Below are 26,869 nucleotides of genomic sequence, written 5' to 3'. Positions count from 1 at the left end.
GGATGGATGGAATTTAAAATAAATAAAGAATAGTGAACAACAGGCTGAATAAGTGTACGTTATATGACGCATAAATAACCAACTGAGAACGTGCCTGGTATGTTAACGTAACATATTATGGTAAGAGTCATTCAAATAACTATAACATATAGAACATGCTATACGTTTACCAAACAATCTGTCACTCCTAATCGCTAAATCCGATGAAATCTTCTTCCTCGGTGTCGCTTCTAAACAACTCTGCCAACTCCAAAGGTAGACAATGCGCCGCTTCCTCTTGCCGTTTTCTGCTGCATATTTCACTACGTCCAGCTTGTAACCTGCAGTATATGATTTTCTTTTCGGTGCCATTTTTGTTCAGCCCTTCTCAGTTTTTATAAGTTACCGCCAATGTTGAAATGATCCATTTTAATAGGTACGGAAGTAGTAGCAGGTAACATATTTTTTTTCACAATGCACTTCTGCCATGACCCACAATGCACTTCTGCCATGACCCGCCCCCGCCAAATTTTTATTGGTTGACGTATGTGTGTGACGATTTCTGATATATGCCTAGTCTCTTACGTGAATCACATAAATAATATTATTTGATATTTTACGATAATGTGTTAATAATTTCACACATAAGTCGCTCCAGAGTATAAGTCGCACCCCCGGCCAAACTATGAAAAAAACTGCGACTTATAATCCGAACAATACGGTATTCATATCCATGAATCAATCGTTAACACATTTTAAACCAATTCTAGATTTGAGCATAAGCAGATAGCTCTCTCTAGATCGTGTGTGTGAGTGTGTATGATGCCTACTGACCGAGTTGCAGTGATGTCTCTGTGTGGTAGTATCCGTCCTCCTGCTTTCTTTTGAGCATGGAACAGAGATCCAGACGCTCCACCTTCTGGTTGCCGAAAAACCTGCATGTCAATTCACAGCATATTGAACTGCATGCTATTATGCACATAATTGTCTGTACAGGTTTATTTAAAGCAGGGCTCTTAAACATTTTCCAAGCCAAGGACCCCCAAACTTATTAAGAAGGGACCCCCTACTTACACATCTTGTTTACAAATGTGTTTTAAATTGAACTGGTCCTAAAAGACCACATGAAATTGGAGCCCCATGCAGAAATTTACTTGGAGCACTCACGTTTTCATGAATATCAATATCACGATCGCGTTTGTCAAGAAATAGGGACGTTTATCTTCTCAGATCTTTTTATGTTGTTCATTTTCACCTTCATGGCACACTACTACAACTCACACACTGTGATGTGGCACACACAGACTTCCGCCGTGCATGCTGCAACTAGTTATGGAGCGAATCCTATTGTTAACTACCCATTTATCTGTTCACTACAATGTGTTGGCTTAATGATGAAGTGTATCTAAAGACATTTATGGAGGAAAATTACTTCCAAAACTCCACAAACTCCAAAAAATGTTTCACACACTCGAAATTGTTCATTCCAAACTCCAAAAAAAGTTTAACTAACTCAAAAAAAAAAAAGTTTCACAAATGCACTTTTTTTTTTTACAAACTTAAAAAAAAAACGTTTCAAGAAGGAGAAGGAGAAGGAGAAGAAAAAGAAGGAGAAGAAGAAGAAGGAGAAGAAGGAAAAGAAGGAGAAGAAGGAGAAAGAGAAGAAGATGAAGAAAAGACACTTCATGGAATGCTTTGTAGGGAACGCCAACAGTGATGACAACACGAGAGTGGAAACTTGATATGTAACGTCATCCAAAATGGCTGATGCAGCTTATGCAAGTACTGTATGCTAAATTTGGTTAATAAACAGCTTATGGTTATTATTTTGGTTGCAGTTTAAAGCAATACACAAAAAAATGTTTGTGCATTTTAATCAAGCGAGAATTAAAAATTTGTACCGGTCATTGCTTGCCTATATAGCAATTACATATAAGACATTTACCGTAATTTCCGGACTATAAGCCGCACCTGACTATAAGCCGCACCAGCTAAATCTAGGGGAAAATACAGATTGCTCCATATATAAGCCGCACCCGACTATAAGCCGCAGGGTTTTGATGTGTAATTACCGTAGTATATAGGGGTTCCTGCTACCACGGAGGGGATTGTCGGGACAGAGATGACTGTTTGAGAATGCAAAGCGTCCCATTTATTAACAATAAATCTTTCAATCATTCAATCAAACTTTCACATCTTTGACATGGCGAACAGCATCCGTGCAGAGTACAAATAATACAACGGTGCAAAGTAATACAAAGTGCTCGCCTGTACGTTATCAAAATAACCAGCCTACCGGTATATGAAAAGTCAGTCTTTAATCATTGTGTCATCGTCTTCCTCCTGCGTACTAAAACCACAGAAATCCTCTTCGTCGGCGTCGGAGAAGAACAGGCCGTAAATAAGCCGCACCCTTGTATAAGCAGCAGGGACCAGAACGAGGGGAAAAAGTAACGGCTTATAGTCCGGAAATTACGGTAATAACGTATTATTTTTAACAAGTTTTCTATAAACTATAAAACTTAATTTGTGGTTTTAACGATGTAATTAGACTGCAAGAAAGGACTTAAGGCTCAGTTCCAAAGCAATATAAATTAACTTTATGATGTGGTTTTGTTTTGGCTGTGTCTTTGTCTCCACCCATCCATTTTCTACCGCTTGTCTTGTCTGACATGAAATAATGTGGAAATGTTTAATACTGCAATAGTTGTGTTTTGCTGTCTATTGTGTTTGGCTCAAGAAAAACTTTAAAATTGTTCTGTTTAAAGTGTCACCATTAAACTGCATAGAGGTAGGCGGTGGAGGCTTAATGTTTGACATTTATGGCATTTATTATTGTATTAGACACATATAAATGCATTTGCATTCATTACATGAAGAAAAATAAGTAACCGAGGTCAATCCAAAATAAGGAGTCTTAGTTTTAATGTGGTTTGTGTTGCGTCTTCGAAAGGATGTTAGTTGTGTTAATCTATCTAGTTGTGGAAACCTGCACTTTTAAATATTTGATTAACAAATTATTTATCCATCCATCCATTTTCTACCGCTTGTCCCTTTTGGGGTCGCGGGGGGTGCTGGAGCCTATCTCAGCTGCATTCGGGCGGAAGGCGGGGTACACCCTGGACAAGTCGCCACCTCATCACAGGGCCAACACATATAGTCAGACAACATTCGCACTCACATTCACACACTAGGGCCAATTTAGTGTTGCCAATCAACCTATTCCCAGGTGCATGTTTTTGGAGGTGGGAGGAAGCCGGAGTACCCGGAAGGAACCCACGCAGTCACGGGGAGAACATGCAAACTCCACATAGAAAGATCCCGAGCCCGGGATTGAACTCAGGACTACTCAGGTAAACTAACTCCTGTTCCACCGTGCTGCCCCAAATTACTTATTTAAATAATATTAATGTTAATTTTGATTGTGTAGGTTGACAATTTTAGTTCATTGTTGCTTGTTTGAGGTTGTTTGAGAATTGTTTGAGGAGTTAAATATTTTCAAATTCCAAACTTGCACGTTCCCTCATAAAGAACAAAACAACAAGGTTTTGTGACAGATAAACCCCACAAGTGGCAAAAATAGATGTAGACACCTTCCATTGTCCATATTGCCTATAGAGGGACGGGTTTGCTGGGTTCATAGCACACTTGCAGGGCCACCAGAGGTCCCTTGTGAAATATAAAGGGGAGTAAATTTACAAGATCATGTTTTCTAATCAATATTTACATTTTGATAGGTGTGTTGTTTTTAAAGTACTAATACCTCCCGTGTTATGAAATTACTTATTTCTGTACCTAAGATTGTTTTTGATCTACCGTATGTAGTGGCTATTTCGACTGGTTACATATACTTCCTGCCAAAGAAGCATAGTTCTAATTAACCACTTAAGAAGTGATGGCAAAGGAATGGGTGTTACTCGTTGAGTCGGCTGGGTGTCAACTTATAAGGTAGAACAACTGTGTAGCTCTCTTGTCACCATCAACATCTTTATTGATGTCACAGAACACATTTACATTAAACACATCACTTCCTGTTCAGCTCACATACAGGCAGAAGTTGCAAACTTTCACATTAAAGGCCTACTGAAATGAATTTTTTTAAATTTAAACGGGGATAGCAGATCCATTCTATGTGTCATGATCATTTCGCAATATTGCCATATTTTTGCTGAAAGGATTTAGTAGAGAACAACGACGATAAAGATCGCAACTTTTGGTATCTGATAAAAAAAAACCCTTGCCCCTACCGGAAGTAGCGTGACGTAGTCAATTGAAAGGCTCCTCACATTTTCCTATTGTTTTCAATGCAGCTAGAGCGATTCGGACCGAGAAAGCGACGATTACCCCATTAATTTGAGCGAGGATGAAAGATTCGTGGATGAGGAACGTTAGAGTGAAGGACTAGAATGCAGTGCAAGACATATCTTTTTTCGCTCTGACCGTAACTTAGGTATAAGCTAGCTCATTGGATTCCACACTCCCTCCTTTTTCTATTGTGGATCACGGATTTGTATTTTAAACCACCTCGGATACTATATCCTCTTGAAAATGAGAGTCGAGAACGCGAAATGGACATTCACAGTGACTTTTATCTCCACGACAATACATCGACGAAACACTTTAGCTACGGATCTAACATGATAGCATCGTGCTTAACTGCATATAGAAACAAAATAAATAAATCCCTGACTGGAAGGATAGACAGAAAATCAACAATACTATTAAACCAGGGACATGTAAATACACGGTTAATGCTTTCCAGCCTGGCGAAGGTTAACAATGCTGTTGCTAACGACGCCATTGAAGCTAACTTAGCAACCGGACCTCACAGAGCTATGCTAAAAACATTAGCTATCCACCTACGCCAGCCAGCCCTCATCTGCTCATCAACACCCGTGCTCACCTGCGTTCCAGCGATCGACGGTGCGACGAAGGACTTCACCCGATCACAGATGCAGTTGGCGAGACGGAGGAAGTTAAGGTGAGTTCGGCGGCTAGCGCGTCTGCTATCCATCTCTGTCTTCCTGGTTGTGTTGCTGTAGTCCGCCGCTAATACACCGATCCCACCTACAACTTTCTTCTTTGCAGTCTCCATTGTTCATTAAACAAATTGCAAAAGATTCACCAACACAGATGTCCAGAAAACTGTGGAATTTTGAAATGAAAACAGAGCTTTTTTGTATTGTATTCAATGGGGTACCAATACTTCCGTATCAACTGATTCCGTCACACGCATACGTCATCATATCTAGACGTTTTCAACCAGAAGTGTGGCGGGAAATTTAAAATTGCAATTTATAAGTTAACCCGGCCGTATTGGCATGTGTTGCAATGTTAAGATTTCATCATTGATATATAAACTATCAGACTGCGTGGTCGGTAGTAGTGGGTTTCAGTAGGCCTTTAAAATACAGTGATAATTACACCCTAACTTTTCACTTATATTGCACATCTATATTCCTTGGAATGAACTTAAATCACATTTCTTCATATTATACCACACATCACAACAACACAATATGAATAATGCATTTTGTAGCAAATGACGCTTACACCGTAATTTCTGAACTATAAACCTTTACTTTTGACCCACACTTCAAACAAGGGCACCCATTATGTTGATAGCGAGCTACCTGTCGATCTTGGAGGGGGTGTGGGTTGATTGTAGTCCGATGTTGTCCAGTGGATCGCAAACTTTTTTCCACTAAGTACCACCTCACAAAACACTTGGCTCTCCAAGAATCACCATAATGACCAACATTAAAATACAGTAGCATAGTAGGCGTACATTTTCATTAAAACAAGTCAGAGGTTTTATTTAACAAGTATATTTACGTTAACAAGTTGTATGGCTACTGTAACATTACACATCGTTTGAACAGTCACACTGTGCTTGAATTGTTAATCTAGTGATTCTTTGGCTTATCACTAGATGGAGCCTGTGTAACACTAGTTTGAGAATAACTGATGCAGACCACGAAGAAGTCTTTTAAATGTAGAACAGTAATTATAATATGACCACTATTTAAAAATAAACATTACCTATCATCAATCTTCATTATGACGTCACATTAGTCACCTGATTAACATACACAGCAACCGAGTGTCTTGTGAGATGATCCCTGGCTGGCGTGAGTTAAGTATAAAATAAGTTAAAAAAATAAAGGCAGAAAATGCAGGAAACACTTTTTATTTGACAGAGACTATCTCTCCTTACACTCGCCGTCAAATGTGTAAAGATTTCATACTATTAGTATCACATCTTTAGCTTAATTTCGCATCACGTCACAATGAACAGCACAGTTCCTGTCTTCACAATAAAAGTGCTGCTCCATTCTGCCTGCATTAACAAAATAAGGGTCTCAGAAAACTGGCTTGTACATTCATGCTTATGTATCCATTTAGTAAAGTGACAATTTTGATTTCAGGAGATGGCTCACGAGCCAAACACCAAATAAATCTAACAAGTGCCTTGCTTTTACAAACCCCGTTTCCATATGAGTTGGGAAATTGTGTTAGATGTAAATATAAACGGAATACAATGATTTGCGAATCATTTTCAACCCATATTCAGTTGAATATGCTACTAAGACAACATATTTTATGTTCAAACTGATAATCTTTTTTTTTTTTGCAAATAATCATTAACTTTAGAATTTGATGCCAGCAACACGTGACAAAGAAGTTGGGAAAGGTGGCAATAAATACTGATAAAGTTGAGGAATGCTCATCAAACACTTATTTGGAACATCCCACAGATGTGTAGGCTAATTGGGAACAGGTGGGTGCCATGATTGGGTAAAAAACAGCTTCCCAAAAAATGCTCAGTCTTTCACAAGAAAGGATGGGGCGAGGTACACCCCTTTGTCCACAACTGCGTGAGTAAATAGTCAAACAGTTTAAGAACAACGTTTCTCAAAGTGCAATTGCAAGAAATTTAGGGATTTCAACATCTGCGGTCCATAATATCATCAAAAGGTTCAGAGAATCTGGAGAAATCACTCCACATAAGCGGAAAGGCCGGAAACCAACATTGAATGACCGTGACCTTCGATCCCTCTGACGGCACTGTATCAAAAACCGACATCAATCTCTAAAGGATATCACCACATGGGCTCAGGAACACTTCAAAAATCCACTGTCACTAAATACAGTTTGTCGCTACATCTGTAAGTGCAAGTTAAAGCTCTACTATGCAAAGCGAAAGCCATTTATCAACAACATCCAGAAACGCCGCCGGCTTCTCTGGGCCCGAGATCATCTAAGATGCACTCATGCAAAGTGGAAAAGTGTTCTGTGGTCTGACGAGTCCACATTTCAAATTGTTTTTGGAAATATTCGACATCGTGTCATCCGGACCAAAGGGGAAGCAAACCATCCAGACTGTTATCGACGCAAAGTTGAAAAGCCAGCATCTGTGATGGTATGGGGGTGCATTAGTGCCCAAGGCATGGGTAACTTACACATCTGTGAAGGCACCATTAATACTGAAAGGTACATACAGGTTTTGGAACAGTATATGCTGCCATCTAAGCGCCGTCTTTTTCATGGATGCCCCTGCTTATTTCAGCAAGACAACGCCAAGCCACATTCAGCATGTGTTACAACAGCGTGGCTTCGTAAAAAAAGAGTGCAGGTACTTTCCTGGCCCGCCTGCAGTCCAGACCTGTCTGCCATCCAAAATGTGTGGCGCATTATGAAGCGTAAAATACGACAGCGGAGACCTCGGACTGTTGAACGACTGAAGCTCTACATAAAACAAGAATAGGAAAGAATTCCACTTTCAAAGCTTCAACATTTAGTTTCCTCAGTTCCCAATCGTTTATTGAGTGTTGTTAAAAGAAAAGGTGATGTAACACAGTGGTGAACATGCCCTTTCCCAACTACTTTGGCACGTGTTGCAGCCATGAAATTCTAAGTTAATTATTATTTGCAAAAAAAAAAATAAAGTTTATGAGTTTGAACATCAAATATCTTGTCTTTGTAGTGCATTCAATTTAATAGGGATTGAAAGGATTTGCAAATCATTGTATTCCGTTGATATTTACATCTAACACAATTTCCCAACTCATATGGAAACGGGGTTTGTAGATTTCATACCCAGGACAAAAGCTTACATGTTGAAATGAGTTTGTAATTAATATCAAAATGACATCTTTAAGTAGAATACAAATGAAAGTGAAACATGATGTGTTTATGTAGTAACTGTACCTTGACACACATCCTGCTATACTATTTTTGCAGGATGTCCTTACTGGAAAAAACATTCCCCTTGGAAAAAGGAGGAGGACAGGGTCATCCTCTTCTTTGACGATGATAACCAAGTTGACCAAGTGTTGTCCTTGTCATTGATTATTAAAAATACACGACAGTCAGGAGGTTTGCAGATCGAGTGGCCTATGTGATGGATGTACTTCTGCCACAGGTGAGATTTTACTGCTCTTTGTATTTATGAAGAACATAATGTTTTACATATGTCACACTTGAAGCAATACTCCATATCAAGAACAATTGTTTAATTTTCTCATGTCAAATAACTCACGTCACCTGTAACATGATATAGGTTTACTTGTATTTACTTTTTTAAAATATTTTTATTTTTTTATTTTTTATTTTTATTTTAAACAACATAAAAAAAAGACACAAGATACACTTACCATTAGTGCATCAACCCAAGAAAACCCTCCCTCCCCCATTCACACTCATCCACACTCATTTACACAAAAGGGGCTGTCTCTTTCTGTTATTAAAAAAAGAAAATCTTCTGGTTCCTACAATATAGAATAATACAGTCTGCAAGGGATACAGTCTTTAGAGCACACATGATTGTGTGTGGTGCTGGTCCATTAACATTTTCATTAATTACTATCTTTTATGTAATTGTTTTTATATCGCTTTACTTTAAAAAAAAACAAACAAAGGACCTTAACTTCACCAGACCGGGTTGTCAATGAAATCAGATTGTTCAAAAGGGTTCTTAAAACCAGGTCTAGTTCAGATAACGTCCAGATCGGGCTCAGCAACACACACCTTCACCCATGTACACCAAAAACCAGGGAACACAACAGGTTGCATACAATCCACATACAAAAATACATTTTCAAATTAAGCACCCATGTACAGTCCAGATCCAAGTCGAACTCAGCAACACCCAAGTCGAACTCAGCAACACACACCTTCATTTATGTACACTTAAAATAGGGAATGCAACAACAGATTGCATATCATATATAAACAAAATTACATTTTCAAAATAAGCCTTTGAGGACTTCCCATCTTTTTTGATGTTTTTTGGCATCATTATCGTTTTCAACCATATAATTTTCTAAAGTTAAAAAATACTGAATAAATGTTTTAAAGAAAGAAATACTAAGTGAATATCTGTTTTTGGCCTTAAAAATAAACCTTTTACCGAGTACTATAATTAAATTGACTAAATCATGACTGTCAATGAACTCTCCTAAAATAACAGAAACCACATCAAGCTTCATAAACAAACCAATCTTTAAACACATTTTTTCAACTTCCACCCAAAACGATGACACAATATGACAATACCAAAACAAATGTAGGGTGGATTCAGGCTCCTGACAACAAAATCGGCAATCATCTGACTCTGTCATATTCCATATTTTTAACATTTTTCCCGTGGGTAGGAAGTTATAAATAATTTTAATTTGAAAATAACGATTTTGCACATCGATAGTGGTTTTGTAGATTAATTTGAATATTGCATCCTACTTGTATTTACTTTGTATTTTTCATATCATAGTAGAAATGTGTTTTTATTTTTTACTGACACAGGCAACAGTCCAAACCCTGGCAGCTGTACACTTTGTTTCCCTTGAGAAGGCCAAGGAAATATACAAACCAGGACCAGAGTATGACTGGATGTGAGTCGCTTTATAACCTCAGAAAAATGTAAATTCTTATATTATGTAATAAACACTTATTTTACTTTATTGTTGAAACAGTGAGAAACAACTGCTTGCCCATTACCTTACCAAGAACCCGAGTGAAGACGACCAAGAAAGACTAAAACAGTTTGAGGACAATTTTTAAAAAGCTCTGCAGTCTGAGGAATTTTGAAATAGGCTTTGACTTTTAATAAAAATCTATTTTGACCTTGTATTTTTAAGTGTGGAACATTTTTGAGATTGTGAAACATTTTTTTGGAGTTTTTAAAAAAAAATGTTTAGTTTGTAAAACATTTTTGAGCTTGTGAAAAACATTTTTTTTAGTTTGTGCCATTTTGGCAGTAATTTCACTTCATAGACATTCAAAATATAGGGGGATTATAAAAAATATATTAAAAAAGTCATAGTAACCAAAAATTTCACAAACCCCCATGCAGTACCTCTGCGCATCCCCTAGGGGTTGCAGACCCTCTGTTGAAGACCACTGCTTTAAAGCTAATAAATCTTCATTTAAACACACATTTATTGTGTTTATAGTTAACCCTTAAAAGAAAAATATGTTTTATTATTGTTGTTTGTACAACAACACTGCATTATACGGAGGGATGTTTAGGGTTACAACAGTATCAACATCTTATGGTACAACATTATCACATTATTAATGCCACTGTACAATATTATTGTGGTATATTTCCCAAAAAATAAATGCCATAGTGTGTAAAATGAAGTGCCAGGAATGTTTCTGTTTATGTTTATGAAGACAATGCAACCCCGCAAGACATCACTAGTTTACCGGCGGCAGATTTTTGCCTAGATTTGTTCCCATGAGAAATGATTTGAGGTGCAATCGAGAAAGAAAGCAGAAGCGACGGTCAATGACCACAAGTGTTATTTGATGGTGAGTTAAGCACAGCATCAGTTTATGTGACCTAATACAAACAACTTTACCACATGGTGTAAATTATCTATAACCAACAAATAAAGTAAACACAAGGTCGCACCACACATCCTGCTTCGTGAACTTTGTTGACATTATATAACGCAAATATATAAATTAAAATTACACAAATATAAATCCATTACAGTGCTTTATGGGCAGTGTTGGGACTAACGCGTTACTAAGTAACGCGTTACTGTAACGCCGTTAGTTTCGGCGGTAACTAGTAATCTAACGCGTTATTTTTTACATTCAGTAACTCAGTTAACGTTACTACATGATGCGTTACTGCGTTATTTTATGTTATTTTTTATGTAGTATCGGCTAGAAACAGAAGCGCTACAGTGTCGTTCTTCTGAATCTTCCTCTGTCACAAGCCGGGGAGAAGAAAAGAGTCGTGTGTGTGTGCCTGGGTGTGGGTGTGGGTGTGGGGAGGGACACGCGTGATCCGCGGTTTGATATATGAAACAAAAAAAAAAGGTGTTCGCACGTTCAGTCCACACACAGCTGGTCATGGCGAGTGGAGTAACGGAGGAGCTTGAACGCCCCGTGCCATTTAATCGGTGTGTTTATAGGTGCAGACTCGGTTGTGCAAGACGAGGGTTTTAAACACATGCTGAACGTGCTTGAGCCACGTTACGACATCCCGTCGCGCACCCACTTCAGCGATAAGATTGTGCCATATATGTATGAGCAGGAAAATAAAAAAGTTGTGGATGATGAACTATCCCGAGCATTATCTGTTGCGCTCATGACAGACTGGTGCACGTCCAGGGAAACTATGTGACGATAAGCGCTCACTTCATCACAGCAGACTGGCAGATGAGCAGACACGCCCCCTCTATGAGAGTCACCTTGCGCAGGTACTGACACAAGCAGTGGAGGAATGGAAGATAAAGATATCCCAGTCACACGTGATAATGCCAAAAATCACATAAATGCAGTGAATGAGACAGGATTGGGACCACAGGTAGTGCATGTAGGGAATTTGGCATCACATCTCAGTCAATAGGATGGAGCGCCTCCTTGGGAGGATCAGGAAGGAGGTTTCCTACTTCCACGCAAGCACAACAGCTGCTCATGTGCTTAAGACAAAGCAAGAAATGCTAAAGCTGCCTACTCATAAACTCATACAGGATGTCCCAACGAGGTGGAACTCCACTTATGATATGTTGGAGCAGCAGGCAGCTATATACTCTGCATTGACCCACAAGACCCTGAAAGCAAATGTCAAAGACATCATCACCCTGTCTGATGATGATGTGAGAGTGGCAGAGGAGGTCCTCCAGGTGCTTAAACCCCTCAAAAGTGTTACATCTCTACTGAGCACCGAAACTTCACCATCTGTGTCAATGATCCTGCCACTGAAAACAAGGATTCTACAATCCATGACTCCAAGTGTGGAAGACAGCAGCATCACTCCAGATGTCAGACTTTATTTCACTATCTATGTTTCAAGGAAGATGATGTGCCTTCTAATGTTGCACTTTAAGTTATTTTTTATTAATGGTCATTGGTCCAAGTTTAAAGAAAGGAGAAATGCATTTTTATGTTGCACTGTTTTTCATTAATTATGTTAAAAGGAAAATAAAAATGCATGTCAAGTTGATCAACAGATTGTATTATTCTCCAGTGCAATAACAGTATTGTAATGAAGGCTAAAAGGCCATTAATGGGAGCTTTAAAAAAAAAAAGAAGAAAAAAAGAAGTAACTAAATAGTTACTTTTCACAGTAACGCATTACTTTTTGGTGTAAGTAACTGAGTTAGTAACTGAGTTACTTTTGGAGTTCAAATCCCAGCTGAGTCATACCAAAGACTATAAAAATGGGACCCATAACCTTCCTGCTTGGCACTCAGCATCAAGGGTTGGAGTTGGGGGTTACATCACCAAAATGATTCCCGGGTGCGGCGCCGCTGCTGCCCACTGCTCCCCAAGGGGATGGGTCAAATGCAGAGGACAAATTTCACCACATCTAGTGTGTGTGTGACAATCATTAGTACTTTAATCTTTAATCTTAATCTTAAATTAAGTAACTAGTAATTGTAACTAGTTACTGGTTTTCAGTAACTAACCCAACACTGATTAGGGGTGATCTGCAAAACACTTTATCCACACTTCCCCATGTTTGGCGCATTTTAGCTGCTTGATATTTCTGATTGATTACAAAACTTTAAGGAGGTCGTCAGGGAAGTAGACAAGGTAGGAGTCAAACTTTCACATACTCTTAATATTCAATGTTTTATCGTTTACACTTCATACTGCATTGTCGTCATAGTTGGATGTGGGGGGGGGGGGGGGTTGTTAAATTTAAAGTAGTAGAAGTTATGTGTTGTTGTTCAGTCTGTTATAGCTTGCTTTAATCAATACAACCTGAAGTGTTGTTTTTGTACAAATGATTGTTGTTACGTCCCAATCAACACTCTGTTGCGTGGCAAAAAAGCGTTGTAATGTGTGTATTTGTGTATGCATTGATAATGTGTGTGTGTGTGTGTGCACGTATCTACATAACAGCGTATTTCCAATTACCCTCAAAAATAAGCCCCCAGCCCAATTTTTTAGCCTAATGCGGCCCCCAAGTCAAAAGTTTGGACTCCCCTGCTTTAAAATGTGGACTCCCCTGCTTTAAAGTGACAATGTAAACATCCAGTGTAAAACAATAGTGTTCACTTTAGTGTCTTTGACTTTACTTTCTGAGAATAAGTGTCCTCCACAGTGGACATATTTATATCAGTTTGGAAAATGCAGTTTGTCAAAAAGTTAACTAACAATTAAACTTTAATAATGCAAATTGGCTTCGCTGGCTCCTAGTATCTTTTATGGCCACTTGTCCAGAGTGTAAACTACTTTCGCCAGAGTGCATTGAGAGAGACAAGCGTGGAAATGGATGAATGGATTGAGGACTTATTAAGTATATTTTCAGTTTACTGCGATGAGGTGGCGACTTGTCCAGGGTGTACCCCGCCTTCTGCCCGAATGCTGCTGGGATAGGCTCCAGCCATCCCCGCGATCCCGAGAGGGGCAAGCGGTAGAAAATGGGTGGATTTTCAGTTTACACCTATTTCCTGTGGTGTAGAGTTTTTTGGTGGTTTCCTACGTGTGGTGCAGCATGACTGGCTGGCTCTCTGTCAACTAGGAAACGCTCAAGACGAAAGTGGCGCGCTTTGCTTTGCAGAATGCAGACTTTCCTACCTTCACCAAAGAGGTTATTTTTTTGCCAGAGGATTTTGGCAGATGTAGTTTATTTTCAGACCTGGCCAATGCTAAAAGTGCCAGAAAATAACTACACAAGAAGTTTTTGTTTGATATTGTCACGTGTCACGGCATTACTGTGAAGACTTTGAAACTGTAATACGGCGGTATCTACAATATCGTTAACCTCCTAGCCTTTTCTAATATTTAAGTGGAAACCAACAGTCTTACAAATGTCAATCAAAAGTGAGTATTATTATCTTTACAAAGGCATTAACCTCTTGCATGAGAGCACAGGTGTACTTAAAGGTGAACTGTAGTTTCTTTGGATTTTTGCCTATAGTTCACAACAAGACAAAAGTTTTTAGTTTTTTTCCCGCTTTTTAACATACAATTTGTCTCATTCTTGGTGGCCAGCAATGCAGCTAATGGGAACAATCTATTCTATCTCTAAATCACTTCCAAAATGCATTCAAAAACCGTCAACGTAAAAGAAGTATGTAGGAACACACATTGTCGGATGTGCGCTGCTCCTAGGGAAATAAATGCGCCGAATAAAAAGTTCCGGCAATGATTAAAATGACCATAATACAGTAAATATTGTACATATTACATATTGTTATGAACGTGTCTGTTACTACATTATGTATAGACTTGCAATGCGTATACAAAACATTGATGGAGGGTTTTGAAGTTGTTTTAGATGGCTTTGAAGGCAACAACGGTGACTCCCATTTGCCGCATCTTCCAAGCGTTTATCATCTTTAAAATTCCCCCCCAAAAAAGACGTGTGTTCTTGTGTCTCATAATGATTGTGAACAATAGGCAAAATTCTAAAAAAAAAGTGCAGTTTCCTTTTTATGAAGTTTCAAGTGAGCGTATTATAAAACACAGGTGTCTTACCTGCTGGTGTAGTTAGAGTAAAGTGCCGGGTCCACACGCTTTATACCCTTTGTGGTACAAAATAACCATCATTATCAGCCTAGCCATTTAGTTTTATGTCACACCATGTCTATTGCATACCTGTGACCTCAGTTTTGGTGCTTTGGACAACTTCATAATGGTGAGGTGGGGTTCAAACCCACGACGGTCACCTTCCAGGAGGCCCAGCTCCTCAAAACGGCCGTGCAACAAGTCTGCAACATATTCACAAATTTCATCTGAAACTTCCGTTCAGTTAACATCAAAGAATTAAAATTTGTTTCTGCTATTTCTGTGGCTTAAAGGGGTCATATATTATGTAAAGCACACTTTTCTTGCCTGTTGACATCTGATTTTGTGCTGAAAATGTGAATTCACACTAAGAAAGCATTGAGGAGATATTTAGAAAACAGGATTGTTTGAGATTTGCCCCGACCTGTGACATTTACCAACTTGTGATGTCAGCGTATATCTCCATACACAGTACAGGTTTTACAGGAGACCTCTGCACAAGACCATTTTTTTTTCTCTAGCACAAATTATAGCTAAAAAAATATATAAAACATGCTCTGTTGTTGGTTGTACAGTGGAACCTCAATTTAAAAACTCTCCTTTTTGCAAACTTTTAGATCGAGCCAAATATGCTTTTGTGTGCAAACCATGTCTCATTGTACGAACGCTTCAGTCATTTATTCATTTTGTGTGCCGCTGGAAGCCTTTGGGCGCAGCCATTGCATCTAGCACAGTACACACGGGGCAAAGCCATTTTTGAGAGGCGGAGCCCTCTACGTCACATCCTGTGTACGCAGTCCATTACTTGGTCGCCATACATACAGTATATATATATATGTGTGTGTGTGTGTGTATCTATATATATATATATATATATATATATATAGATATACACATACACACACACACATATATATACACATATATATAGGGGTGTAAAAAATAATCAGTACAAACGGATAACCATAATTTGGCGAGCCTCTGGATCGATCTATAGCAGTGGTTCTCAACCTTTTTTCAGTGATGTACCCCCTGTGAACATTTTTTTAATTCAAGTACCCCCTAATCAGAGCAAAGCATTTTTGGTTGAAAAAAAGAGATACAGAAGTAAAATACAGCACTATGTCATCAGTTTCTGATTTATTAAATTGTATAACAGTGCAAAATATTGCTCATTTGTAGTGGTCTTTATTGAACTATTTGGAAAAAAATATATAAAAATAACTAAAAACTTGTTGAAAAATAAACAACTGATTCAATTATAAATAAAGATTTCTACACAGAAGTAATCATCAACTTAAAGTGCCCTCTTTGGGGATTGTCAAAAATGTCCTCTCCTGTTGTCCCCTCTAAAGTTTTACAAAAAAGTATGTGCTCATAAATATCGTCAGTATCGATGTATCTGACAAAACCTACAAGTTGTGCATTTCCACTAATATCTGTGGATTCATCCAGCTGGAGGGAAAATGAGTCGCTAAGTTTTCCAACAACTTGCTCAACAATTACTTTTCCCATTTTATCTACTCTCTGGCAAACAGAGTCATTTGATAAAGGCACATTCTTTGTTTTCTCGGCTGCGTTTTTATCCAGTATTGTCTCGGCCAGCACTGCAGCGGCTGGAATTATCAGCTCTTCAGCGATACGGCTTTTTTGGCTTTAGCAACAAGCAAAGACACCGCGTAAGAAGCCTCCAGGGCCAATGTTCCCTCTAACTCCCTGAGCATTCAGTGGCGCACATGTGAGCAACATCAGACACGTGCACACTGTGGCCACACCAGCGTCACACCTGTCCCAAACCTGACATCATAACAATTTAAATGTTTTATTAAAATAATTTTCTGATATAAGTGATTTTGCCCACTTACAATGACAATAACAAAAAAACATGTTTTTCATGACCTATGTGCTAGTATTGTATGTCTGGCTGCGGGTCCTGCCTTTAAAAGAAATGTTACCCCTTTCAGAGATTACATTTAGTTCCTGTAACTTTCTGTCTGTAAAATACATATTTGTATTAGCATTTATGAAATCTAGTGACAATATTTCATGAATAATATCCATAGATTAACATTCTTAATAAATGGCAGTAAAATAAGCACACATCTGATTGTGGAGTCAGTATTACAACCTGGCATTTACACATTGTGCGACGTTGGGGTTGTCCGACTTTTTTTGTGGCCATAAACGCAGCACTGGCTAAGTGCCATGAGTGCGTGTGTTGGTGCAGGTGAGCGAGCGAGCGGCTTCTGTTGAAACGACGGATGATAACGTTGGTTTAAGCCTGGTTTGTATGGCAGAAAATTACCAGTTTTTATAGATAAAAGTTTTTTTTACTCATGTTTTTGGTGTGGTTACAAACAGTCAATAAAGTGATTGATGGAATTCCTGTCCGTAAAGTGTCTCGACAGACGATAATTGAACTGTGTTGACGAAGATTGTTTTATTCATTGGGGCCACTCTTGTTGTCACCTGTCACTCACAGAGTTGCATTGCAAAATCATACAGAATAAATTGTAATGTGTTTATTTTGTTTAAAGTTCAAATGGGATTTTTGATTTCCTGCGCGGCATTAATTTGCTGTGCACAGAGGACGCGTGAGCGGTGCGCAATTGCGCAGGCGCGCACCTTAGAGGGAACGTTGTCCAGGGCTTTGGCTGATGTTGTGGAGGCTTTCCGCATCGTGTCTCGAGATGACCTGAATTAATTTGAAATTAATTAATTAATCTGAAAAAAGTATGGCCATTTGTAACATATTTGGAAAGCAGCGATAAACATTTGGAAAGCAGCGATAAATTAGCGGCAGTACGACTAATCTGAGCACTCAACTGTTGTGACAGAATCGAGGGAGCTAAGGATGCTAATGCTAGCAGACCTACTAACTGGCAAGACAATCGGATACTGATTTGAAAGACTTCCAGCTCCAATTTAGCCACAACTCTGCAAGGTAATCACAGCATCTACTACACTGTTGATTGTGTTAAAGACCTTGCTCAGAGCTGTCAAGTCTGAGAGTCACGCAATTTAACCATTTCTCCCGCCACGCTTATTTTTCCCCCTTCACTACTCTATATTTATTTTTTCAAGACTTGTCCAGGGTGTACCCCGCCTTCCGCCCGTGTGCAGCTGAGATAGGCTCCAGCACCCCCCGCGACCCCGAAAGGGACAAGCGGTAGAAAATGGATGGATGGATAATAATAAACTTGTTTCCTCGCGGCCTGCAATAGTTCTAGTAATTCTGATTGACTTACTGAAAGAACCAATCACAGACCAATCCATATATTATTGTGCCTAAATCTAGCCAACAAGAGAAAGCATCACGCAGTGTAAACCAATCAGAAGGAAAGTAACATGGGTCTTTGCGTCTTTTTTTTTTCACACACACACTTCAGCGTAGTGTTGTCAACTTTCTTGCTAAATCTAGAATTTTTCCAACTCCTCTTATGGACTTTCTTTCTGAAATGCGACTCGCGACAAACCTTGCAATTTTTGGGGGGATGTTTGGAGACGTTAAAGCCTGTAACACTCTAATGTCTTCAACGTACAAGCGGTGCTGCTGAGAGCCTTACCTCACAGGCTGTTCCCTGACCCCGTTTACACTAAGGCCTCGTTTACACTAAGCCGGATAAGATTATCCAGGGTAAATCACACCTAACCTTATCCGTGTCCACACACAACAATGCCACCATTTAAGACCCCCTCCGTCCGCCGTCGCAACGCGGAAAATTCGAACGTCATAGTCATCTCCAGTGTTGCTTTGTGCAAGTTCTTAAATTTAACTTATCTGAACAATAAACAGTGTTGTGGTATTTCAATTAACTGAAATCCAGTGTGCTGTGGGGCCCTATTGTAGTGAATCACACCTGAGACATCATAAATTAATCAAATCTTTATTAGACACATAAACAATGTGATAAAGAACATTTAACATTAATCAATCTAGGGATCTAGATATCTGGTCAGGACACTCTTCACTCTTTTGCCTTCACCTTCATTGTCCATTCGTTTTTGGTGACTTTATACACTTTGGACCGAGACGTTGAGTCGGCGACATACATGGCGGACAATAACTGATACAGTCTGCATTCGCCGTTTTCCTTGACGGTCAGGTAATACAAAGCACACGCTATCTTTTTTATCACATCCACGGGAGCTTGCATTCTCCTTGTCTCTCCTTCGACAAATGGACGAAATTTTTCGCTAAGTAGCATCACAGCTGACCCGGCCGGACATTGGAAAGTTCTCTTGCCGTCTGAGAAGTGTTGTATCTCAAATAGCTGCAATTGCTTTCTCTTAAGGTATTCATGTGTGATTTCCACAAGCGTCTGTACATGTAGAAGAAGGAGAAACACGAGCATGTCTGGATGACTCGCCTTCAAATTTCCAGTGGTTAGCTCCGAGCTACAAAACCGCTTTATTATGAAGCTGGCTGAGGCGTGTTCTTTCTGACATCCCTTCCTGTGTGGGCGAGGTTTTTCTGGCGTCACTTACTCTCCGAACTCACTTTGTAAACGATCAATTAGTCCATACAAAGCTAAGTGCCGGAGATTCAAGAATTACACGTCTGACTTACCCGTGTAAAAATTTGTCCGAGGAGGGTGACCTTAAACGCTGGTTTAGAGTGGCTGAAACGGGACTTAGGCTAAATAATTATTTTTTTAAGGGGTTGAACAACTTAGTGTAGACATGGCCTAAGCCGGATGAGGTTATCCAGGGTAAATCACACCTAACCTTATCCGTGTCGACACACAACAATGCCACCGTTTAAGACCCCCGCACCCCTCCGTCCGCCAGCGCAACGCGACCTGGTACGCATGCGCGGATAAAAAATTAAAATCCACCTGAGCGTCCATCTGCTCCAAACTCTCCAGTAGATGACTTTACTTCACTGTGAAGTTGTTATTAAAAAGAGCTATATTGTAAAACATTTGCTGTGCATTTTACATTTGTTTGCTGTGTTTTGTTCAGTTTCTAAATTAAAATTGATCTCCTCTGAACAATATCCAGTGTTGTGGTATTTCAATTAACTAGAATCCAGTGTGCTGTGGGGCCTTATTGTAGTGAATCACCTGAGCCATCATACATGAATCAAATCTTTAATCGACATGAGAAATTAGACAATGCGATAAAAAACATTTTATAACAATTAATCTAGGAATCTAAATATCTGGTCAGGACACTCCTCACTCTTTTGCCTTCACCTTCATTTAAAAAAAATTTTTCAATCCAGCCTGTGCTTGGAGGCTGAAAAATATTTGTAGTCACACACTGCCTGTATCACATTCATGGGAGAAAGGGACAAAGTTTTTCACTAAGTAGAATCACAGCATTCGAAATTTCTCTTGCCGTTTGAGATGTGTTGTATCCGAAATAGCTGCAATCACCCGTAGCCTTCTCTTAAGGTATTGATCTGTGATTTCCAAAAGCGCCTGTACATGTACAAGAAGGAGAAACACAGGCATTTCTGGATGATCCGCCTCAATCTTTGTTATGAAGCTGGCTGTGGCGCGTTCTTTCTGATGTCTCTTCCTGTGTGGGGCGCGGTCTTTCTGGCGTCACTTCCTGTGTGGGTGCGGTCTTTCTGGTGTCACTTCCTCTCCGAACTCCGTTTGTAAACGATCAATGAGTCCATACAAAGCTAAGTGCCGGAGATTCAAGAAATACACAGCGCGCACAGCCGTGTAAAACATTTTCCGAGGGGGACCTTAAACGCTGGTTTAGTGTGGCTGAAACGGGGCTTAGGCTAAATAATTATTCGTTTAAGGGGTTAAACGACTTAGTGTAGACATGGCCTTAGACAGCTTGTACTGAAAACACATTTTGTCGTACTTTTAAATGCATTGATAATACTGTTCCGTTCCATTGACATCAGAGCAGAGAGGAGACCCACACCCACTGTGTGCAAAGCTGCTGCTGTTTCTGCCTTGGTTGAGATATGAATGTAAGTGTTTCATCTCTGTCACGCTTCAAATAAAAACAAACCTATCGTTCATGTCAATAAGCCAGTCAATAGATTTGGTTCGTTCTTGAATATCACAACCTTTCTGTGTTTTGATCAAATTTGATTCTCTAACATTTAACAATGTAGAACAAATACAAATATAACTAAACTAAGAATCGACAGAAGAAAATGAATGTACAGGTATAATCATAATTAGCATTTTTTTTCTTTAAGTTTATGGATTGCAATGCCTTGAAGTTGATAGTTCTACTATTTGCTAATAATACAGGAACCACCTGTTTTGTGTCCATTTAAAAAATAAAAACAAGATATTGTTCTGACATGATACATGATACATTTAATTTTCTTTTCACCATGCAAAGCTTACATCTGCATCGAATCGCATCGCACCGTATCGCATCGAATCGTAATGTTTTACAAAGTATTGTTAGTGAATTGTATTGTAACCCATGTATCGAGATTCATATCGGATCACCATTTAAGGTAGAGATGCACACCCCTATATGTACATATACAGTATACATATAAATATACATGTACATACACACACACACACACACACACACACACACACACACACACACACACACACACACACACACACACACACACACACACACACACACACACACACACACACACACATATATATATATGTATATATATATATACCGTAATTTCCGGACTATAAGCCGCACCTGACTATAAGCCGCACCAGCTAAATTTAGGGGAAAATACAGATTGCTCCATATATAAGCCGCACCCGACTATAAGCCGCAGGGTTTTGATGTGTAATTAGCGTAGTATATAGGGGTTCCTGCTACCACGGAGGGGATTGTCGGGACAGAGATGACTGTTTGGGAACGCAAAGCGTCCCATTTATTAACAATAAATCTTTCAATCATTCAATCAAACTTTCACATCTTTGACATGGCGAACAGCTTTCATGCAGAGTACAAATAATACAACGGTGCAAAGTAATACAAAGTGCTCGCCTGTACATTATCAAAATAACCAGCCTACCGGTATATGAAAAGTCAGTCTTTAATCATTGTGTCATCGTCTTCCTCCTGCGTACTAAAACCACCAAAATCCTCTTTGTAGGTGTCGGAGAAGAACAGGCCGTAAATAAGCCGCACCCTTGTATAAGCCGCAGGGACCAGAACGAGGGGAAAAAGTAGCGGCTTATAGTCCGGAAATTACGGTATGTACAAAGACATGCACCCGGGGATAAGTTGATTGGCAACACTAAATTGGCCCTAGTGTGTGAATGTGAGTGTGAATGTTGTCTGTCTATCTGTGTTGGCCCTGCAAAGAGGTGGCGACTTGTCCAGGGTGTACCCCGCCTTCCGCCCGATTGTAGCTGAGATAGGCTCCAGCGCCCCCCGCGACCCCGAAGGGAATAAGCGGTAGAAAATGGATGAATGGATGGATGTACAAACCCCGTTTCCATATGAGTTGGGAAATTGTGTTAGATGTAAATATAAACGGAATAAAATGATTTGCAAATCATTTTCAACCCATATTCAGTTGAATATGCTACAAAGACAACATATTTGATGTTCAAACTGATAAACTTTTTTTTTTTGAAAATAATCATTAACTTTAGAATTTGATGCCAGCAACACGTGACAAAGAAGTTGGGAAAGGTGGCAATAAATACTGATAAAGTTGAGGAATGCTCATCAAACACTTATTTGGAACATCCCACAGGTGAACAGGCAAATTGGGAACAGGTGGGTGCCATGACTGGGTATAAAAGTAGATTCCATGAAATGCTCAGTCATTCACAAACAATGATAGGGCGAGGGTCACCACTTTATCAACAAATGTGTGAGCAAATTGTTGAGCAGTTTAAGAAAAACCTTTCTCAACTAGCTATTGCAAGGAATTTAGGGATTTCACCATCTACGGTCCGTAATATCATCAAAGGGTTCAGAGAATCTGGAGAAATCACTGCACGTAAGCAGCTAAGCCCGTGACCTTCGATCCCTCAGGCTGTACTGCATCAACAAGCGACATCAGTGTGTAAAGGATATCACCACATGGGCTCAGGAAGACTTCAGAAACCCACTGTCAGTAACTACAGTTGGTCGCTACATCTGTAAGTGCAAGTTAAAACTCTCCTATGCAAGGCGAAAACCGTTTATCAACAACATGTCATGGGGCGTGCACAATCAGCTGCTCCTTCGTCTGCACGTGCCGCAGGACACGCCCATACACACTCTGCTTCTGCTGCCACACACCAGCACAGCTGTGCGCAATCATCAACCGACACACCTGCTGCTGATGACATCACTCCTCATAAAAGCCAGCGTGTCCAGAGAACCAACGCTGGAACGTAGTCTCTGCTTGCAGTAAGCTTTCGTCTCTGGCTCCTCACCTTTGTTTGCTCGCTCCTTGTGACCTTCGACCCTTGTGCTCTTGTCTCTTGTTTTCCACAGTATTCCCTCCGTCGCCTTGGAAGTGAGTAGTGCGCCTCACTTCTCTGGACCCCTCTGGATTCTGATTTGCCTCCCTCGATCCTCGACCCCCACTTTGGACTTGGACCTCTGGACGCCCCTCTCAGCCCCACGGACCCCCACTTGTTTCACGGACTCCCCTACCTGCCTCGCCCTACTGAACTGGTCACCTTCTCACTCAACACGCACTTACAACAACCACTGGTAAATATTCATTGTAACGCTTCACATAGTCCTGCAAACATACACAGTAGCATACACACTCCACCACATCATCAAGCTCTAAATAAACTATTGAGCTTATTCTTGTTGCTGTGCGTCTCCTTCCCCGTCGAACATAACACAACACCCAGAAACGCCGTCAGCTTCGCTGGGCCTGAGCTCATCTAAGATGGACTGATACAAAGTGGAAAAGTGTTCTGTGGTCTGACGAGTCCACATTTCAAATTGTTTTTTGGAAACTGTGGACATCGTGTCCTCCGGACCAAAGAGGAAAAGAACCATCCGGATTGTAAAAGCCAGCATCTGTGATGGTATGGGGGTGTATTAGTGCCCAAGACATGGGTAACTTACACATCTGTGAAGGCGCCATTAATGCTGAAAGGTACATACAGGTTTTGGAGCAACATATGTTGCCATCCAAGCAACGTTACCATGGACGCCCCTGCTTATTTCAGCAAGACAATGCCAAGCCACGTGTTACATCAACGTGGCTTCATAGTAAAAGAGTGCGGGTACTAGACTGGCCTGCCTGTAGTCCAGACATGTCTCCCATTGAAAATGTGTGGCGCATTATGAAGCCTAAAATACCACAACGGAGACCCCCGGACTGTTGAACAACTTAAGCTGTACATCAGGCAAGAATGGGAAAGAATTCCACCTGAGAAGCTTCAAAAATGTGTCTCCTCAGTTCCCAAACGTTTACTGAGTGTTGTTAAAAGGAAAGGCCATGTAACACAGTGGTGAACATGCCCTTTCCCAACTACTTTGGCATGTGTTGCAGCCATGAAATTCTAAGTTAATTATTATTTGCAAAAAATAAATAAAGTTTATGAGTTTGAACATCAAATATATTTTCTTTGTAGTGCATTCAATTGAATATGGGTTGAAAAGGATTTGCAAATCATTGTATTCCGTTTATATTTACATCTAACACAATTTCCCAACTCATATGGAAACAGGGTTTGTATATATGACATGTATGACTGATGTTATTATGACAATGACAATAAATAATTGATTGGTTGGTCGAAAGACAATATACAGAAGGATTTACCAAAAACCACATTTAGTTGTGGGGACAATTTCTAAAATTTATGGCAAGAGTGGATTATAAAACTGTAAGTCCATTAACAGTAGATTGATGAATGTAATATGTTAATGATTAGCATTAACAACAACAAACTACATATAAATGAAATATAAACAGTTTACGTATAATACAATGTTATTGCATTTATGTACATAGATGTTTAAAATCGAAGGACAGACATAAAAACACATAGCCTGTATACTGTAATTTTCGGTCTATAAGCCAATGCTTTTTTCCAACGCTTTAATGGCCTGGAACAGATTATTACGGTAACAGATAATATCATATCCTATAGGAAAAAAAGTGGGGAACATAAACTGAAGGATGTTTGCCTGATTGGTTGGAACAATTAAGGCACTTAAAGGACATGAGGATGGTGTAGATGTTTAAGTACAGACTTACAAGGTCGCACGCAAGCGCGCGCACACACACACACACACACCTTTTATTTTAAGAAGTGCAGCTCACCAGGGACAGAAAGGTTAGAAAGCAATCAATAAGCGCAGTGGAGGCTGTAGATAGGAGGACAGGAGAGACAGTTCCTGTTTTGTTCTTACTTACCGTGTTTAAAGGCCTACTGAAACCCACTACTACCGACCACACAGTCTGATAGTTTGTATATCAATGATGAAATCTTAACATTGCAACACATGCCAATACGGCCGGGTTAACTTATAAAGTGCAATTTTAAATTTCCCGTGAAACTTCCGGTTGAAAACGTCTATGTATGATGACGTATGCGCGTGACGTCAATGGTTGAAACTGAAGTATTCGGACACCATTGTATCCAATACAAAAAGCTCTGTTTTCATCGCAAAATTCCACAGTATTCTGGACATCTGTGTTGGTGAATCTTTTGCAATTTGTTTAATGAACAATGAAGACTGCAAAGAAGAAAGCAGTAGGTGGGATCGGTGTATTAGCGGCTGGCTGCAGCAACACAACCAGGAGGACTTTGACTTGGATAGCAGACGCGCTATCCGACGCTAGCCGCCGGCCGCATCGATGATCGGGTGAAGACCTTCGTCGCTCCGTCGATCGCTGGAACGCAGGGGAGCACGGGTGTTGATGAGCAGATGAGGGCTGGCTGGCGTAGGTGGATAGCTAATGTTTTTAGCATAGCTCTGTGAGGTCCCGCAGCTAAGTTAGCTTCAATGGCGTCGTTAGCAACAGCATTGTTAACCTTCGCCAGGCTGGAAAGCATTAACCGTGTGTTACAGGTCCATGGTTTAATAGTATTGTTGATTTTCTGTCTATCCTTCCAGTCAGGGGTTTATTTCTTTTGTTTCTATCTGCAGTTAAGCCCGATGCTATCACGTTAGCTCCGTAGCTAAAGTGCTAAAGCTAAAGATGTATTGTCGTGGGGATAAAAGTCACTGTGAATGTCCATTTCGCGTTCTCGACTCTCATTTTCAAGAGGATATAGTGTCCGAGGTGGTTTAAAATACAAATCAAAGAGAAAGTGTGGAATCCAATGAGCCCTTGTACCTAAGTTACGGTCAGAGCGAAAAAAGATACGTCCTGCACTGCACTCTAGTCCTTCACTCTCACGTTCCTCATCCACAAATCTTTCATCCTCGCTCAAATTAATGGGGTAATCGTCGCTTTCTCGGTCCGAATCGCTCTCGCTGCTGGTGTAAACAATGGGGAAATGTGAGGAGCCTTTCAACCTGCGACGTCACGCTACTTCCGGTACAGGCAAGGCTTTTTTTATCAGCGACCAAAAGTTGCGAACTTTATCGTCGATGTTCTCTACTAAATCCTTTCAGCAAAATTATGGCAATATCGCGAAATGATCAAGTATGACAAATAAAATGGATCTGCTATCCCCGTTTAAATTAAAAAAAAAATTCCTTTCAGTAGGCCTTTAAAACAACAACTTTCATGTTGAGGAAGTGTGATGAAAAGGATTATGCTTCAATACTTCACCTTTTTGAAAGTATTAAAGCACTGTTTGCCTTTAAGTGTGTTTAATGGAGTCATCAATAATGTAATCTATGTGTGTAATGTTTGGTAATGACTAGGCTAAAAGGTGTTCATCACACATTGGAGCTCTTTAGGTACCTGGGGATTAAGGCTGAAACGACGCGTCGACATCGTCGACGTCGTCGACGTCGTCGACGTCATCGGTTACGTAAATACGTCGACGCCGTTTTTGTGCGTCGACGCGTCGCATAT

General features: G+C 39.9%; 1 protein-coding gene across 2 annotated transcripts in view; it reads right to left on the bottom strand.

The window, feature by feature from the left end:
- Positions 1 to 26,869, bottom strand: part of LOC133648723 (A-kinase anchor protein 7-like) — a 95,650-nt gene that overhangs the window by 41,973 nt on the left and 26,808 nt on the right. The window contains exons 6-8 of one of the 2 annotated variants that reach the window (XM_062045074.1): positions 15,049 to 15,161; positions 14,929 to 14,975; positions 814 to 914 (exon numbers count right to left, since the gene is read on the bottom strand). In XM_062045074.1, the coding sequence (XP_061901058.1) occupies positions 814 to 914; positions 14,929 to 14,975; positions 15,049 to 15,161 (261 nt within the window). The remainder of the gene's footprint in view (positions 1 to 813; positions 915 to 14,928; positions 14,976 to 15,048; positions 15,162 to 26,869) is intronic. The other variant, XM_062045075.1, reaches the window with a different exon arrangement.

Source organism: Entelurus aequoreus, linkage group LG04 (genome assembly GCF_033978785.1).
Source record: "Entelurus aequoreus isolate RoL-2023_Sb linkage group LG04, RoL_Eaeq_v1.1, whole genome shotgun sequence".
NCBI classification, from domain to species: domain Eukaryota; kingdom Metazoa; phylum Chordata; class Actinopteri; order Syngnathiformes; family Syngnathidae; genus Entelurus; species Entelurus aequoreus.
Note: the sequence above shows the minus strand (reverse complement) of the source record. Positions and strands in the feature narration are given on the sequence as shown.